At 37.5% G+C, this 17,273-nt stretch overlaps 2 protein-coding genes across 5 annotated transcripts; one reads left to right on the top strand and one right to left on the bottom strand.

The window, feature by feature from the left end:
* Nucleotides 1-9,787: 9,787 nt before the first annotated feature.
* LOC136262653 (netrin receptor DCC-like) lies at nucleotides 9,788-15,698 on the bottom strand. Of its 4 annotated transcripts, XM_066057032.1 has the most exons (8): nucleotides 15,036-15,176; nucleotides 14,585-14,902; nucleotides 13,492-13,764; nucleotides 11,564-11,818; nucleotides 11,081-11,166; nucleotides 10,533-10,903; nucleotides 10,132-10,271; nucleotides 9,788-10,065 (listed from the first exon to the last, which is right to left on the bottom strand). In XM_066057032.1, exons 1-8 carry the CDS (start codon nucleotides 15,088-15,090, stop codon nucleotides 9,872-9,874), a joined length of 1,692 nt encoding a protein of 563 aa, XP_065913104.1. In that variant the 5' UTR covers nucleotides 15,091-15,176; the 3' UTR covers nucleotides 9,788-9,871. The 4 variants fall into 4 exon arrangements, with proteins under 4 accessions (XP_065913104.1, XP_065913111.1, XP_065913088.1 ...); XM_066057039.1 differs by lacking the exon at nucleotides 15,036-15,176 and adding an exon at nucleotides 15,671-15,698 and having other exon boundaries at nucleotides 9,788-10,271; XM_066057016.1 differs by having other exon boundaries at nucleotides 9,788-10,271.
* Nucleotides 15,699-15,718: 20 nt separating this feature from the next.
* Nucleotides 15,719-16,891, top strand: LOC136262674 (uncharacterized). Its single transcript, XM_066057051.1, has one exon. The coding sequence runs from the start codon at nucleotides 15,832-15,834 to the stop codon at nucleotides 16,582-16,584; it is 753 nt and encodes a 250-aa protein (XP_065913123.1). The 5' UTR covers nucleotides 15,719-15,831; the 3' UTR covers nucleotides 16,585-16,891.
* The last annotated feature ends 382 nt before the right edge of the window (nucleotides 16,892-17,273 follow it).

Consider the following 17,273-nt stretch of genomic DNA (forward strand, 5'->3'; position numbering starts at 1 on the left):
GCACCAACAGTTTAGACCAAGCAACACCACAACTATAGGTCACCAAAGATTTTTGCAGTTGCCAACAAGGGTAGATGCTTATAAGAACCCCTTCTTTCCTTTTACAATAAAATTATGGAACCAACTAGATGATCATATTATCCAAGCTCCATCTCTTGATTTATTTAATAATTATATAAATTTGTAAATAAGTAGCTAACTACATATGTACGAATATACTCATGATTGAGTTTGTATATTAACAAATATAAATATATATATATATATATATATATATATAAAATGTCCAACTTGACAATACTCAGTACAGCCTTTACAATAATCCGTCGTACCACTTCACCAATACCAATTGGACGTACTCCAGGGCACTTATTGAGAGTAATAAGACGACATGCTACTAGTGCATCAATTCCATCAGGATCCACACAGGAAGTACACAAACGCCGAGCAACTAGAGCCAAGGAGTTACCGCCGCCGCCGAGCAACTAGAGCCAAGGAGCCAACGCCGCCGCCGAACAACTAGAGCCAAGGAGCTAACGCCGAGCAACTAGAGCCAAGGATCACTCACGTGATCGATATTTAAATCTCGGAAAATAAAAAAAAATTTAAAAACCTTAAAATCACTTGGAATTAAGTGACAGTCTGTTTGTGTGCATTAGGTTCAGCATCTCGATTAGCCCGGCCAGCAGTCTAAGACTCTCCCTATAATTCCATCACAGCATAGAACACACCTGCACCATAGATAATATATACCTCCGGACACATTATATTATCTATGCCCGCACTGGCCCAAGACCAGGCCTGAGTGGACAATTAACACAAATACGTACAAAAGAAGCACACTGCATGGTTCCTATTCAAAAATGAAAGTGATTTCATGGGTACTTCCGCGATTTGAATTTCGATCACGTGAGTGCCTATTTCATCCTATTTCATGCATTGGATTGTTCGATGCGTTTACTGGGTGAGATAGCCATATTGTTAGGTGTTTATAAGCTTCGTATCCTTGCTGTTGGAGACTAGTCTGGCGTAGCCGACCCACGCGTGTAGCGCGAGGGTCTGGTGACAGCCACATTCAGTACCTGTGACAGTCTTACGGAAAATTGGTGCGTCCAATCAGATCGCTTAGCGACCAATTAACAACATTCTATGACGTGATTTCCGATTTAGGCCACTATGACTTCCGTTTATACGGACCGAATTCTGGCTGCTGCTGAATCTGCAGCGTTATTCAATTCTGAATCAATTATTAGCTTTATAGTGCAATGTTATAGGTGTACATGGTTGCACAACAATAAAAGTGAGTTCGTATACAATTGCACTAAAGGTAATCTGGTAAGTACAAGATCCCATAACTTAAATTAAGTACTTATCATTACTTATATAATTACAATTAGCTGCAAAATGTATCAAAGTTGGGTGGCTTGGGATGTTTGGAGCAGATGCTACAATGACATAAAAAATGGAAACTATGCTGGTTGAATGTCTGGATCGAAGTTTCTCATAAAATGCTGCCATAGGATTTTAGCTAGTTGAAATTTAATGGTAACAAAGGGTTGAGTTAGGTCAATTACTGGTAAGCTGTTAAAGGTTCGAGGAAGTCTGTTGAAGTAGAAGTTTCTTTGTTGATTAGATGACGTAAAAACATGTTCAAGTTTGTTACTGGAAGAAGACCTAGTAGAATGATGACAGAATTTGATGAAGGTCCGGATGTTGAAATGATCGGATGGATTTTGAATTGATTTTATGAAAAACAGAATGTCACACTGGTCATAAATATACATTAATGGTAGTAGGTTGAGTTTGATAAGGCAAGTTTTATAATCAGAAACGTAATCGTTGAGGATGTATTTGGTAGTTTGGCACTGTATTCTTTCAAGAGCAGAGATGTCTTGGATAAGGTAGGGATGCCACAATGGGGAACAATACAGGAGCTGAGACCTTACTAGTGCTATGTACAGAGTTCTTTTAGTTGTAGTGTTAATGGAATGGCTGAATGTACGTCTAAGCAATCCTAGGGTTCGATAAGCTTTGGATGAAATTTGGTGATAGTGGTTTCTCCAGGACAGGTCGGTGGATAGAATGATACCAAGGTCACAATGGGTGTTGCTAGATATTATTGAAGAATCATTAATGTTGTAAGAAGTTGGGAACTTTGTATTAAAGGTATTATCACTAGGGTATTCTTCTTTGAAACAAGAACAAAGAGGTGTTATAATGGAATTTGTTTTGGGGAGTGATGTATTCGCAGTTCTTCCCACAGGCTATGGTAAAAGTTTGTACTATGCTTGTCTTCCCCGAGCGTATGACTGCTTGTTAGATGAGTTGTTGTTGTAACACCACTGAAAAGCTATAAAAGATCAGGTGCGTTAATTAATAAGAATATTGTACACATGTATCGCGCGCATTTTCTACTTATAATTGCATTCCATCTGCACAGGTACTGAATGCGGCTGTCACCAGACCCTCGCGCTACGCGCGCGGGTCGGCTACGCCAGACTAGTTGGAGACTATCTCACTGATGTATCAACCATTCTGGTATTTGTTTGCAAAAATTGCGTCATTTTGGCCGAATTTCAGCATATAGATGGCTCAGCCAGATGGCTTACAAGCTTCAATTATAACCATACTCCGCATGCAAGTACTTTACCTAGTACTGGTCATTGCTGACCCACGGCGCAGTTGCTGCTCTGCTTGTCCTGTGCTCCAGAGGAAGAAACATTTTGTCTGTAGCCAAAAAGCTTCACAGATCGTGCTGCCAACAGAAACTCACCAACAAAATCAAACCACCAACATTTTGAGTTGATGATAGTCTACTTGAACAATGTTGAGAGTGAATATCGTGGCATACGAAGAACCCTACGAACTGCCGCAGCAAAAAATCACGTGATTTTAAGGCATTTGTATTGTTTTCTACCAGAAGAAAGTGACAAACTTGGCTTCCATGCTGGTGTTATTCAAGTTACACTTAGCCTAACACATGACAATAGTTAGGTAGTTGATTGGAGGATATCGAATTTTTGCGTTGCGGATCCTACCTTTGCAAATAACTTCGTCCCGTTTGCAGTAGAGTTCGTCACCTTTGCAGTAGAATTCGTCACCTTTGCAATTGATTTCGTCGTTTTTGCAAATTTCGTCGCTTTTGCATTAGAATTCGTCGCGTTTGCAGCTGCCTGTCAAGTTATTAGCTTGTTCGCGAGTGACCACACCCATCGATAATGGCGAAAAACAGTTGCGAATGTCGCTGTAGAAGCCGTAGCAGAATAATTATCTCCTAATAAAGGGTTGTTTACAACACTTGTACTTCAACAAGATCATGGAGGAGCTGCTTCTCTTGTTTTCGTGTTTACAGCAGCTAACAATCTTGTTACGGACAAATTCTTGCGCAAACGCAACGAAGTCTAATGCAAAAACGACTAGCAAAATGGACGACATCAAATATAAAACCGACGAATTCAATTGCAAACAGGACGAATTCTGCTGCAAAGGCGACGAACTCTAATGCAAACGGGACGAATTCAATTACAAACCTGTAATAAAAATCTAATCTGCTTATATCATTGGGTAGTTCAAGGTTAGCTCTATCAATCACCACCACACAATAGATTTTGAAGTTGCACGGGAATGGTGTAGAGGGTGGCGTCCGAGCACTCATGTCGTTGTCTCAGTATCGACGTTTTTGGACAGCCGCTTTCCAAGGCCACTGCAGCTACACGATATAACCAAATCCTTCTATATTTTATAATATAGAGGTTATAGCCATAGGTCTATATAATAGTGTAATAACTGATCGAGTCTTGTTGCTCCTCTAGGAAATATTGCGTCCAAATATACATGGTGGACCTGAGCTGCTCTACATTGACTGTTAGAAACCACCCGCTCATCACAAGGTGAATCTTTTCCGCCATGGATAATGCCACTTGAGACACTAGAGAGTAATTGAAGCTGGGTAACGCGAAACCATTGCTTGTCAAGTTAATTAGTTTGTTTGCGAGTGACCACACCCATCACCAATCGCAAAGAATAGTTGCGAATGTTGTCGAAGAAGCTGTAGCGGAAGAATTATCGCCTTATAAAGAGTTGTTTACAACAATTGTACTTCAACAAGATCATGGAGCAGCTGCTACATTTTGTTTTCGTGTTTAGTGCAGCTGTCAATCTTGTCACGGACGAATTCTTGCGCAAACGCAACGAATTCTAATGCAAAAGCAACGAACTTAAATCAATTGCAAAACTGACGAAATCAATTACAAAACCGACGAATTCAATTGCAAACGGGACAAATTCTATGTAAAGGCGACGAACCTTTAAATTGCTGCAAACGGGACGAAGTCAATTGCAAAAACCTGTAGCTATAATCATTAATCAGTGTACCTTGAAATTCTGTGAAATATTATAACAGGTGTATAAGTGCTTCAATGGTGAAGAGCATAAATTTCTATGCATTTCACATGTGATATTAAGACTAATTTTCCAAAATCCGGTCACAACTAAAGTATGCATAATTTAAGTAATGTTACCAAGGAAGCAGTGTACAATAGTGTAATACAGTAATAGTACTACGATAGTAGCTAGTGGATTGATTCAAGTTGTTAGGTGCCTAATTGTATTCCAAGGCATCTTTATACAGTACCGATTACTTAGCAATATATCTCTATTATATAGATACCACTTTGATGGAAATAATTATGTATAACTTTATCATAGATTGTATATACTGGGTACGTAGTATATACTATCTATGACTTAATTAATGTGCATATTGTACTTATGTACTATTTTGCTTATTCGTTTTAGAGGATATTCCCTACTTAGAGTAATTAATCTAAACTTTCCATCAGTTTCAGTTCCTGAAACTGTACAATTAAATTCTATATTTGTACAATGCTACAGTCTCTTTCCATAATTAAAAGTTACTCTATATACAAAATCAGTTGTACTAATTAAAATGGCTGGAAGACAGTTCTCCCAAATAAATTTGTGACTTGCATGTTTAAATTCTTTTGGCTGAATTCTCACTGCATAAGTAAGTAAATTGTACTAAGTGATCAAGTTATTCAGTTGCTGTAACAGTATAGACTTGTATTGCTGCTGGGAGTTGCAATTTCAAAGAGATAGCTAGCTAGTACTCTAAAAATTTGCATACACTGTATAACTATTTTTAAAAGGTATATACGTATATAGATATATAGTAGAGCGGCTAAGCAACAAATTTTGATGAAATTGTTCACTTTATGATAAAAGCACCAAATTTTCTTTGGAAGTTGGGTAAGGTATATAATTTGAGATACGATACCACATCAAAATCATTGCCTTAGGCATGCATGTTTTGAAACTGAGGGTGTGTTATAAGCCCATTTCTACCGACTCAGAAAACCATACAAGTGTATCCAAAAAATTTTGTTGCATAAATATCATGAATGTATCTCAAATTTTTAAAGAAAATCTTTCAACATGTGGTAAAATAAACTGTTTTTAAACACTTCTAATGCAGCCAATATTTCTGAATCAGTGTTAAAAGTACAGGTATGATCCAACAGAGATAATGTATTGCACACCTATGGCTTCGTACACCATGACCCTTTGTGCTTCTTAACATGGCAAGCTAATGACCTGGATGGACACCCCCTTTGAGCAGATTTTGGATAAGACCATCCCTTGAATTGCTTGTCTATTCAGATGCAAAGTTTCAGTATTTTCACTATATTGAGCCACTTCATGGCTTCCCCAATACATTTTCTACTGAATTTACTTTCCAGGTTCTTTAAGCATGATGTGATTGATAATTTTAATGGCACTATATCTAATATGAAATAGTATGAATTAAACAAATATTGTACCAAGTTTCAGATTGGTGCTTTTATCAAAAAGTGAACAATTTATTTCACTTTAATAGCTGCTCTATATAATTTTATTAATATAATTTTCTGTAATTTATTGCTAAATAATTATTTTTGCATGTTGATGTTATATATGTGACCGGGCCTGCGATAACAGGGCATGTGGGCACAAACTACACTGCGTCACTCTACAGGTCATATCTCAGCGCTGGAACAGAATATTTGTATTTTGTTACTTGCATCATAGAGCCAATTAAATTCTTACTAGATGCTCAAAATTGCATTGCCATAACATAATGGTACAAAAAGTTATGAATGATGAACTTTTGAAAAAGTAGGCAAAAATCATGTGCCCACATGCCCTATTTTCGCAGGCCCAGTCACATATTATACTTTCTTGCATTGACCTTGATAACTAAGATTCTACATTGCTAATTATTTAACATACACCACACTCCTACATGTATGATAGCTACCCAACTCATACAGTGAACATAATTATTGTCTATAGCTATGGAAGATGCCGAAATGTGTAGCTGTGTTGCAGTTTATATAAATTTATCATCTAATTTGCCATGCTGGTCATAATTTTTATATACCTTATCCATTTTGTTTATCTGTAACTACCTGTAATAACCCTGGTTAGAACTATTGCTTCTTGGAATTGTCATGGTATGGCCCATTGCTATAAACCACAGCATAGTTCTTAGAACTGTTTTAAGCCATACCCACACAAATAATGTGACTTGCATGGAATATTATTGTGGAATATATAATCTAATCCAAAACAGCCAAGCTGTAAAAAAAGAGTGCGGCCCTGAGAAAGGCTATGGTGAAAAAGATGTGAAATCCAAGGTGGCAGCCAAGAAATGGCTGTGATGGTAGGTTAATGGTAAAAAAATTTAATAACGACAATTCAGGTGAATTTTGTGCCAAGACCAAGTGGCACCAAATTCACCTGAATTGTTGTTATTAAAATTTTTACCATTAACCTACCATCACAGCCATTTCTTGGCCGCCACCTTGGATTTCACATCTTTTTTCACCATAGCCTTTCTCAGGGCGATTTGTTTGCAGCTAAACTGCTGAACTCTCTACAATGTAACTTCTTTTAGCTGAACTCTCTACGGGTGGCTTGTTTCTAGCTGATCTCTCTACAGGGTGACTTATTTCTAGCTGAACTCTCTACAGGACGATTTGTTTCTAGCTGAACTCTCTACAAGGTAACTTCTTCTAGCTAATCTTTCTACAGGGTGATTTATTTGTAGCTGAATTCTCTACAGGGTAATTTGTTTGCAGCTGAACTCTCTACACGGTAGTTTCTGTGTAGCTGAACTCTCTACAATGTAACTTCTTCTAGCCGAACTCTCTACGGTGTGACTTGTTTGTAGCTGAACCCTCTACAGGGTGATTTGTTTGTAGCTGAACTCTCTACAAGGTAACTTCTTCTAGCTGATCTTTCTACAGTGTGATCTGTTCATAGCAGAACTTTCTACTGGGTGATTTGTTTGCAGCTAAACTCTTTGCATGATTGTTTCTTTGTAACTGAACTCTCTACAAGGTAACTTCTTCTAGCTGATCTCTCTACAGGATGACTTGTTTCTAACTGAACTCTCTATAGTGTGATCTGTTCATAGCGGAACCTTCTACTGAGTAATTTGTTTGCAGCTAAACTCTTTGCATGATTGTTTCTTTGTAACTGAACTCTCTACAAGGTAACTTCTTCTAGCTGATTTCTCTACAGGGCAATTTGTTTGAAGCTGAATTCTCTACAGGGTGATTTATTTGAGCTGAACTCTCTACATTATGGCTTGTTTGTAGCTGAACTCTCTATTAGGTACCTTCTTCTAGCTGATCTGACTACAGGGTGACTTGTTTGTAGCTGATTTCCCTGCAGAATAACTTGCAATGTAATATAACTGAGTAAATTATACATGCAGCTGAATGCTTTATTAGGGTGACTGTTCTATTAGAGTATCTCGATCTCGCATTTGCTGCACGTAGTTGCCTTTCGAATCATAACTCAGTGATTTGTAATGCGATTCTTCTGTACTACTGCAAGAACTTTCTATGATGATTATTCCAGCTACATACTGATTTTCAGCTCGTTGCTCTAAGCGGTTTGCCTGGTAGACACGAAAACTAATAGTTTTTTTATTTATAAAAACCGATCGCGTAATTTTGACACAGGTTGGGTTTTGTGTCATATCTCCATGGTCTTTATCCCGATTCCTTTCAAACTACAAAAATGCACTCCTACGATGGTTGCTCCATCTACATATCAATTTTCAACTGACTCCTCAAAGGGGTTTACCCTGTAGGCGTGACAGACCTTCGACCTTATTTTACGCAAATAATCGGTCATAACTCCGTGAATGTTCATCGGATTCCTACCAAAGTTGGTACGGAGATTCGCCTTAATGAGCCCTTTACGTGTGCCAAATGTCAGCCCAATCCGAGCACGCATTCGTTTTTTATGGCGAATTTTGCGAAGTGTGCGGAATGAAGATGAAGAAAAAAACGAAGAAATCAAAACGAATTTTTGTTCGCTCGTATCTCGGAAATGGTTGGAGCGATTTTCTTCAAATGTGGTATGTAGACTCCCCTAACTGGGCGGCACGTCTCTAGTAAAATTGGTTCCAATCGGATAAGGGATCACAGAGCTACATAGGTGTGAAAATTGCGTTTTCTTTCTTCCTGTTAATATACTCACGGTGTAGCGCGCCGGCTTCTTGGGCCGCTCGACACACTATCGTGTGTCTTGATACACCTACTATGAAAACTACATGGTACTTAGTCTAATGCTAAAAGAACTTACTCTCAAATCTTGCAGATCCACCTGTTTGTTTACATACAGATATTCTTACAGAAGATTATATACAGTACCCATTGCCTCAGAGTCTGTGCTCATGTAAGTCCTTCTACATCCCTAACCATAGGCATCAAAATCTATACTCTGCAATGAATTTGTACTGTAGTTTTGTAACGTAGTGTACACTGATTATTATAGTGGGTCTGACCATGTAGTTTGACGTGGTACATAGATAATTACTTTAAAATCAATATGAGTATTTTAGAAAGTTACAGATTAACTGTATTGCTCTAACAACAAAAATCCAAAACCTTATAATCACAGGTAGTTGTAAAGTAGATTAAATTGCTTGATTTCAGAGAAGTAAATATGCTTGGATTTTCACAGTAACATCTCATTGTTGGTTGGTTACACTATCATGATTATGGTAAGCTAGGCGCCGCCTAGCTTACCATAATCATGATAGCGTAACCAATTCGGTGAATTACCAACAGTATATATGTGAACAGGCCTGTGAAAATAGGGTATATTGGCATAAATTGCACCCAGCAGGTAACATCTCAGCACTGGAATGAAATGTCTACATTCTGTAACTTGAATGTATTATGAAGCCAATTAAATTTTTAATAAACGTGTAAATTATGTGGCCATAGCACAACCACATAAAAAGTCACAAGTCATGACAGATTCAAAAAGTAAACAAATTTTATGTTCCCACATACCCTATTTTTGCAGACCTATAATAATAACATGTAATTTTAGCATGGAATGTGCTAGCTAGCTATGTTGGTACATATTTTATTTACTGCAATAAGTTTTTTTTAATTTTATTTTTTATTGGATCACATCAGACCATTATAAAATCATTAATAACCAGGTGGTTAAACACTACATTGGTAGGTCATCATTTGCAATCCATGCCATCTACCAATCTATGGGCAGAGAAGCAAACTCTGCCCAATACTGCGACGATGGAGTGGTTGCTATCATTCAAGCAGCATTACCACATTGTACATCAATGGAAATCTTCTGGGTTAAAAATTGTGTAGCTCTATTGTCTCCAGTCTACTCCATGACTCAGGAACCTATCAGCCGCACCAACAAACGTGCACAAGAACCCCATATGAACAAAAAGTTTCAATTTAGATATTAATGTGTATACTGTAGCTATATACATTACAACAATATTACAATAATATTATACAGTAGATAAAATAAACTATCTATGATCAGAATTACTGGGGAGGGTAACATCATAGTAGGACACATGAGTTTTGGATGGAGTGACTGCAACACTGTCAATGTCTACATTCCAAGTAGGAGGGTTCAGTATAGCTGTGATACCATTACTTCTGACAATTCCCATCCCGTTGGCCATTGCTTTAACAGTTGGCTTTTTATTGTACTCTATTTCTTGATTAAAGGGAGGTAGTTTATTGGATGAATTATCTGCATAAGTTTGAGTAATTGTTCTATTACTTGGTTCTGTTGGAGTGTCCCTTGAGTAGGTGTGGTTTAGTTTATCATAATTTCCTGGCAATGGTCCACTCTCTGAACATGTGCTAGCACTTGTTCTCACTCGTGTATGAATCTTGTACCTTCTTTTTCTGATCATCGAACTGCAGGTATATGCACATACTATTTACAATAATATACATGAAATCTTAATGATGGTACTACTCTATCACAACTGGAGTGAACTAGCACACAAAAGCAAGACAAAATATTATTGAGAAATCCTATGGAGTCTCTCTAGGGTGTGATATATGCAAAACAACTCTGCCGAGTTACACTGCACTTACCGTAACTTTGTAGTGCATAAACAGCAAAGTTTGCATGAGGTATACAGTACAGCTTTAAAATTCATTGGCTGTACTTACCTGCGGTAACAGTAAAGTATCCAAAGATTCAAGATCATCAGAATAATTATGATACATATAGCAGCTGCTATAAAAACTTCTGTTGGTACAGTGTGTTTGTTCTCTGACATAGTTTCAGTTACTGCAGTACATGTTTGGTTGCACAAAGTAAAGGTAGCTACATCCAGCTCGATTTCATTTTTGTCATTTGCTTTCTGCATCAGCCATAACTGCAACAAATCATTAGCCAATGGACCAACCAACTGTACACCATATACTGCACTAGCTATAGATCCTGCAGTGTCATTGCAGTTCACTGTAACTTTAAAGTTAGTACAGCCACATTTATGATGCAAGTAGCTTTGCAGTGTCACAATCAAATATTCCTCTAGCTGGATAGTATATAGAAAATAATTATAATGCATGTAGCACTATTACTATGTGTTCCAATGTAGTACTATTACTATGTGTTCCAATGTACATGTAGCTATGTACAGTAAGTGCATGTAATAAGTGTGTGTTTATTGATGCGGTCACGCCTGCATATGATCGTGTAGTATGTAATGTACCTCAGTATCATGACAAGATGATGTTGTATCTGTGTTTTGCAAGTAAATCAGTTGACTAGCAGTAGTTATGGTGTTGTTATTCATATCTGGGTGAATGCAAATCACATGTAACAGTTGTAACAAGTATACTAATCTAATCTAATCCATATACAGTGTAGTATATACAACAATTTTGATAATTCATTGTAGTTCAGTGGTGTACATACACTGTAGCTACACATGGTATGTACCAAAGTCAAAATAATACAGGCATGTAGTAGCATCAAGAATGCTACAGTAGCTTGTACAGTAGACCAAAAAAATACCCTAAAAGCTTTTCTTGGAAATCAAGCTCTTAAATGTGTAAACAAACATGTGATTCTGAGAAAAGACCTTGTGAGGTATTGTTTATATAATTTTTCAAATCAAACATTTCTAGGAATTCCCACCCTTTATCATTGGTGGTTAGTATTGGTTACTAATTTTGGTAAAATTTAGACTTGCCTACAACCAGCTCAACAAATCGTAGGGTCACTCCATGTTCACCCAGCACTGTACATTTGAAGGTTGCAGATTGCTGTACATTGGTTAAAAATAATGATCCATTATTGAGAGTTGTGATATTCTCCACAATGAGTGACTGCCCAGACACTTGTTCCCAACCATAGTTTGTTGGTGCTGATACATTAGTTCTGCATGATAGGATAACATCTTCTCCGTATGAAGTTGTGACGGCAGTGTTGCTCCATTCCAGGGAATCTGAGTGTTACATAGAGCATAAAATACATGCATATTCATGTTGAAAGATTTTTCTTAATTTGTTATGTGGTGTTATAAACAGTAAGTGCTAAGTATAACTCATTTTCTGGGAGTTCTTTATACAGAGAAATGTCTACTTTAGAAAGAGCCCCTTCTTATGTAATTATACATAACCTCAAAACCAAAGGGAAAGTTTTTAATAACATTGTGGTCCACACAAAGACCAACATCCCATGCACCTTATACATACAGCAAGTAGAAATAATATATTCTAGGGAAGCTAGTATGAAGCGACATGTTTTGATGATATTTGTATGCACTGTACAGTTCAATACAGCGTTGAAACCGGGTCGGGTCATGGGTCACATTTTCTCCGGGTCATCCGGGTCTGACCCGGTCTACAAATTATGGATCACGTGAGAAACGAAATTGTTCGTTTGACGACGTGGAAACTTATAAACGCTATCGCGTAGCTCTTTCGTGAACCACGCCCACTTATCGCGTTACAAACATGCGCTCAGCCACGCCCATTTATTAGTAAGTACAGTATGTAGCACGAAACTGAGGGTATCTATGGTGAGGGGTAGCTATTGTTAGTAGGTGATGACTTTTTTTTTTTTTTGGTCTTCAACCTACAGCTAGGCTGAAGTTGCAATTCTAAAAGTCTGGATCCATCGCTGTTTACTCAACACGAATCGAACGCTCAAAACGTAGTCTCGCTCGCTCGAGACTAGCCGAAACATAGCTCTTATCGCACGCCTCGACTTTAATTAATCCGGGTCATGATCAGTGGGTCATCCGGGTCAGCAGCAGGGCCGCCCACAGGGGGGGGGGGGGGGGGCAACTGGGGCATTTTGTCCCGGGCCCCAGCCTGAAAGGAGCCCCAGGAGGCCCCATGAAGGGCCCCCTGAATACCTGTTTAAAAGATCGATATACTCTAATAGAGCAGTCAGATCTAAATACTCTAATAGAGCAGTCACAGTATTCTTCAGAGGAGCAGTGTAGCAAGCTTATAGATAAGGAGATATGGTTGGTGATGGGTAGTTATTGTCATTGCCAGCAGGTTGTGACCTTTTTTTTTTTTTTTTTCTTTTTGATCTTCACCTTACAACTTGGGTCAAGGGCCCCACTTTAACTCTTTGCCCTGGGCCCCTTAATTTCTCTGGGCGGCCCTGGTCAGCAGTAGTGACCCGGTTTCAACGCTGGTTCAATATACTAGAGAGGAAATATGCCATGGCCATCCTCCAGTGATAGGCATATACACTAGACACCTGTCTATAACACAGCCACTTGCATGTGCATAGTATAAGTGAATTGTATGTGTGTAATTAGTCTTGTGTGTGTGACTTGCATGTTACGTAAGTGTATGTTCAGTGCTTGTGAAGTATGTCTTGAAGTAGTTGTGAGACATGTGTGCAGCATGTAGACTATGTGTGTTGTGAAGTGGTTGTGAAATATAAAGTCAAGAAATGTTGGACTGAAGCTGACCAGCTTAGCTACTTATTGGGTCCTGCTGTGATTATAGCCACGAAAAAACTAATGCATCATTGGAGTGAATTAATATTTAACGACTGCCAGATTTGAAGTACCTGTAATTACCTGAGCATAATTGCTACAATCTAGGTGTTAAAGGTTTGTACACTACATACCTTAATACATGCATATATATGTACCTTCAACAATTAATTCCACAACATCACTACGATATGACAACACACCAGTGCCAGAGCAGACATACGTGCCAACACTCTCCATGGTAACATTAGTTAACACCAATGCCATAACAGTGTCATTTACTATGTTATTATCATTTAATTCATAGCCATTTCTTCTCCATGAGAAAGTTGCTGGTGGAGTACCTTTATCAGAGACAGTGCATATAAGGGTAACATTTGACCCAACAGTTGATATGTAGGTAGTAATAGCTGCATCTATCACAGCTGGAGCTGCATGGAAAATGAAAAGGTATACATGAAAGTATGAGGATGCTATACAGTAGAACATTTAAGAATTATGATATTGAAACTCTCTTTCCTTATGTATAATTGTTACTACATACTTTCTCATTTATTTTCAGCAATTTTAATGTAGATGTTGCAAACTTAATAACGTGACATACATTTGCGAAGTCAAGTACTGCATATCAGCACCAGCAGACTAGCACATCAGTTACAGTGTATTAACTGTGTGCTGGTTATGTGACTAGGTGCAAAAACAGGGCATGTGTTTGCAAACTAATAATCTCAGTACCGATGAATATGTGAAAAAGTAGACAGATTTTATGTACCCACATGCCCTATTTTCACATAAGCTTGGTTTCTTTTTTAAACACAGCTGTTACACCTTTGAATTCAAAGTGAGATGGTATACTTACTTCCATAAATAGTAACAGTATGTACCTGTGTATGCATGTAGTCTAAGAGTTGTGCAATACTATTGATACTATACTTGGTATTGTTATAGTACAATAAAAACTATGTACCAAGTTGCTGCAATACTCTACTCAAACACTTGATATTATATGTAGGTATAATTGATTTTACAATATAAATAGATTAGTTGATGATGTTGGGTTACATTTTCATTGAGCCAAACTTTTTGCATAGGATCCTAAATATGATACAAAGTTGCATCTACATGTGCTAAAATAAATATGAAAAGGCCAAACATATTAGCTTAGCTTGGATAGGTCATATCATGTGTAGTATGCATACTTAAGGTGGTATCTCACAGCTTTACATGCAGATTGCTAATGTAACTTCTCACTTGATAATAGAATAGTGGTACTTGCTGAGCTGCTGTTGCCACAAAGTGCTCCAGCTGAAACGCAGCAATAATACAACCCCTGATCGGCACCCGTCATTGAGGATATTATTAGTGTATGTTTATCTGCGTAGACCGGGCCTGAATCTCCAATTTGAACAATAGTTCCATTCCGATAGTCTCTATACCAAATTGCATTTGTGATGTATGAATAGAAAGTGGTTCCATCATCACTTCTGTTTTGACATCTCACACTACCTTGGTTTCCTTCCAGCACATATCGTTGATGTGGCAGAGATACAATTCTTGCAGTAATAAAGTCTTAATTGAAGGGAATATGCACATAAATGAAAGTATTTGGGTATTTATGCATGCTTCTACTATAGCAATTTATTTACTGTAAAAATACAGTCAAGCCTCAGATTATATGATCTCACTTGTAATGTACATGTACCTGCTAAAATGGCAAACTGAATTATAAACAACAACCTTCCAGTAGTTTCTAACATGATAAAGGTTAGGAAAGATAACTGCCTAGCTGGCTAGCCAAAGCAGTTTTATAATTCTAAAAACTCCCACATCAACATTAATTTTATAATAGTCTAGCTGCAGTGATGCATGTGTGCATGCACAGTTTGGTTTTAATTATCCTAGGCTTCTAGACTGGCATATAGTCAACTTGTAGGGTAAGAGTTAAGTAGTCTATTTATTTGATGCACATACGTAGCTCAGCAGTTCGCTGTGTGCATTAAGAACAGCGAAACTATAATCAGGTATTTGGTGCTATGTTGTGAAATAGCAAAACTTAGCTACAGTAATTGTGACCAGCTTTGTGGGATGGGCAGAATCATTTCAACATCGCAATGCAGGTGCATTCAGGGTAATAGTGTGAGAATCACTGTCTCTCTGTGCAAAGCTAAACTATACTGCAATGAAATTGACAGAAAAATTTCACATCAATAATATCATTGGCTTTTTTTTTAAAAACTCTTCTAGACAGTGTGTACTTTAAACGCCGCAGCTAACGATCAGTCTTTAGTACCTCATTCTGTACTACGCACAACAACATTTCAAACTACATAAACTTACAGAATCAACGAAGTCATCAGCCACGCCCACATCGATCATGTGATCAACAAAATTTTTGTACGATAAGCAGTCTTAATTTTATATTTCAATTAGAGGTTGTACTGACGTCAAAAGCTATCATCAGAGATAATAAACAACCGTTGTTTATTATCTCTGCTATCATGGACCAAACTGAGAAGATGATTCAAGTATTCGTTAAAACTCTGACTGGTAAAACCATCGCGCTTCAGATGGACACCAACGATACTGTCGGTGACGTGAAATCGGGGGTAGAAAAGAAAGAAGGGATCCGTTGCGATGAACAGCGACTAATTTTCCAAGGAAAACAACTGGATGATGGCCGAACGTTGGGTAAACACAACATTTCAAATAATTCCATTATTCATCTGTTGTTGTATTTGAGAGGGGGAATGAAAATTTTTGTAAGAATTCCAGACCCTGATGTTAACAATGATGGAAATGAAAGAGTGGTAACATTGGAGATTTTACAAACTGACACTGTTGCTAATATTAAAGCTGGAATTACAGATAAAACTGCTATTCCAACTGCTAACCAAGAGTTAATCTTTGCCAGTTCCACAATGGATGATCATCGGGCACTATGTGATTATGGAATTCGTAGTGAATCCACTGTGACTTTACGTTACAAAGGTGTTATACAATTGTTTATCAAAGCCATGACTGGCAAAACAACTCTTGTCAAAGTTCCTTATGGTTCAACAGTAAAGAAACTCAAGGAGGAAATAAAACAGACACTTGGAATTGCAGTGGATGAACAGCGGCTAATATTTTTTGCTGTGCAGCTAGAGGATGGAGACAAATTACGTGACCGTGGTGTTCAGAATAATAACACCATTCATCTGGTCGTTCGCATTAAAGGTGGAGTGGTGAAAAAACCTTTTGGTGTGGCATGACATAGAAATACGTATGTTGTTGTATGCGAGGTTACACAGTCTTTTTGATTGCTGCACATGTACAAGTGTTATAATCTATATGAGCTTTTATACAAATTGGATATAGAATTGTATTATTATGCATTAGGACTAAATTGCTTTATGTTGCAGTATGTGTACTATGGTTTAGTTAATTGCTGTAATTTGCTTCAGAGATCACATCTCTACCATACCTAGAGATAATTTGTCCTTTTTGTGATGTATTATTCTATGTGTACAATATGTATATTATGCTCATGATTTTCTAGCAGTGTTTCACTGGCCTGTATATTTGAGTTTACTTTCTAAATGTGGCAATGGTGAGATTGCCATGATTATTATGACCAGAGCAACTATACTTTGGTTCTGTACTCTTCAATAAGTTGTGCTAACCTGTGTAGGGTGATCACATTTTGAAAGAAAAATAAAACCACAACAGGAAGTGTTATTACAGTGTGTAACATTTTCTATAATGCATACTTTGTTTTGCTACACACTCTGTACATTATTAAGCTACATGATGTCAATGTTATGCAGCAGCTATAAAACAGCTAATAAATTCTTCACAACAAGTCAACAACAGAGATAAAGTTTAATAGAGAGTCTAGAATATCTTTGTTATGATGCAACAATCAAAAATAAAATGTATTATTGTGATGTGTCATGTATGA

Source organism: Dysidea avara, chromosome 1, assembly GCF_963678975.1.
Source record: "Dysidea avara chromosome 1, odDysAvar1.4, whole genome shotgun sequence".
Lineage (NCBI taxonomy): Eukaryota > Metazoa > Porifera > Demospongiae > Dictyoceratida > Dysideidae > Dysidea > Dysidea avara.

Coding starts and splice junctions, on each gene's coding strand:
- LOC136262653 (XM_066057016.1), bottom strand. CDS start 15,090: ATGTTAGAAACTACTGGAAGGTTGTTGTTTATAATTCAGTTTGCCATT. Junction 14,903..15,035: donor TCAGTTTGCCATTTTAGCAG/GTACATGTACAT, acceptor CCTTCAATTAAG/ACTTTATTACTGCAAGAATT. Junction 11,167..11,563: donor ATTTGTTGAGCTGGTTGTAG/GCAAGTCTAAAT, acceptor GCATTCACCCAG/ATATGAATAACAACACCATA.
- LOC136262674 (XM_066057051.1), top strand. CDS start 15,832: ATGGACCAAACTGAGAAGATGATTCAAGTATTCGTTAAAACTCTGACT.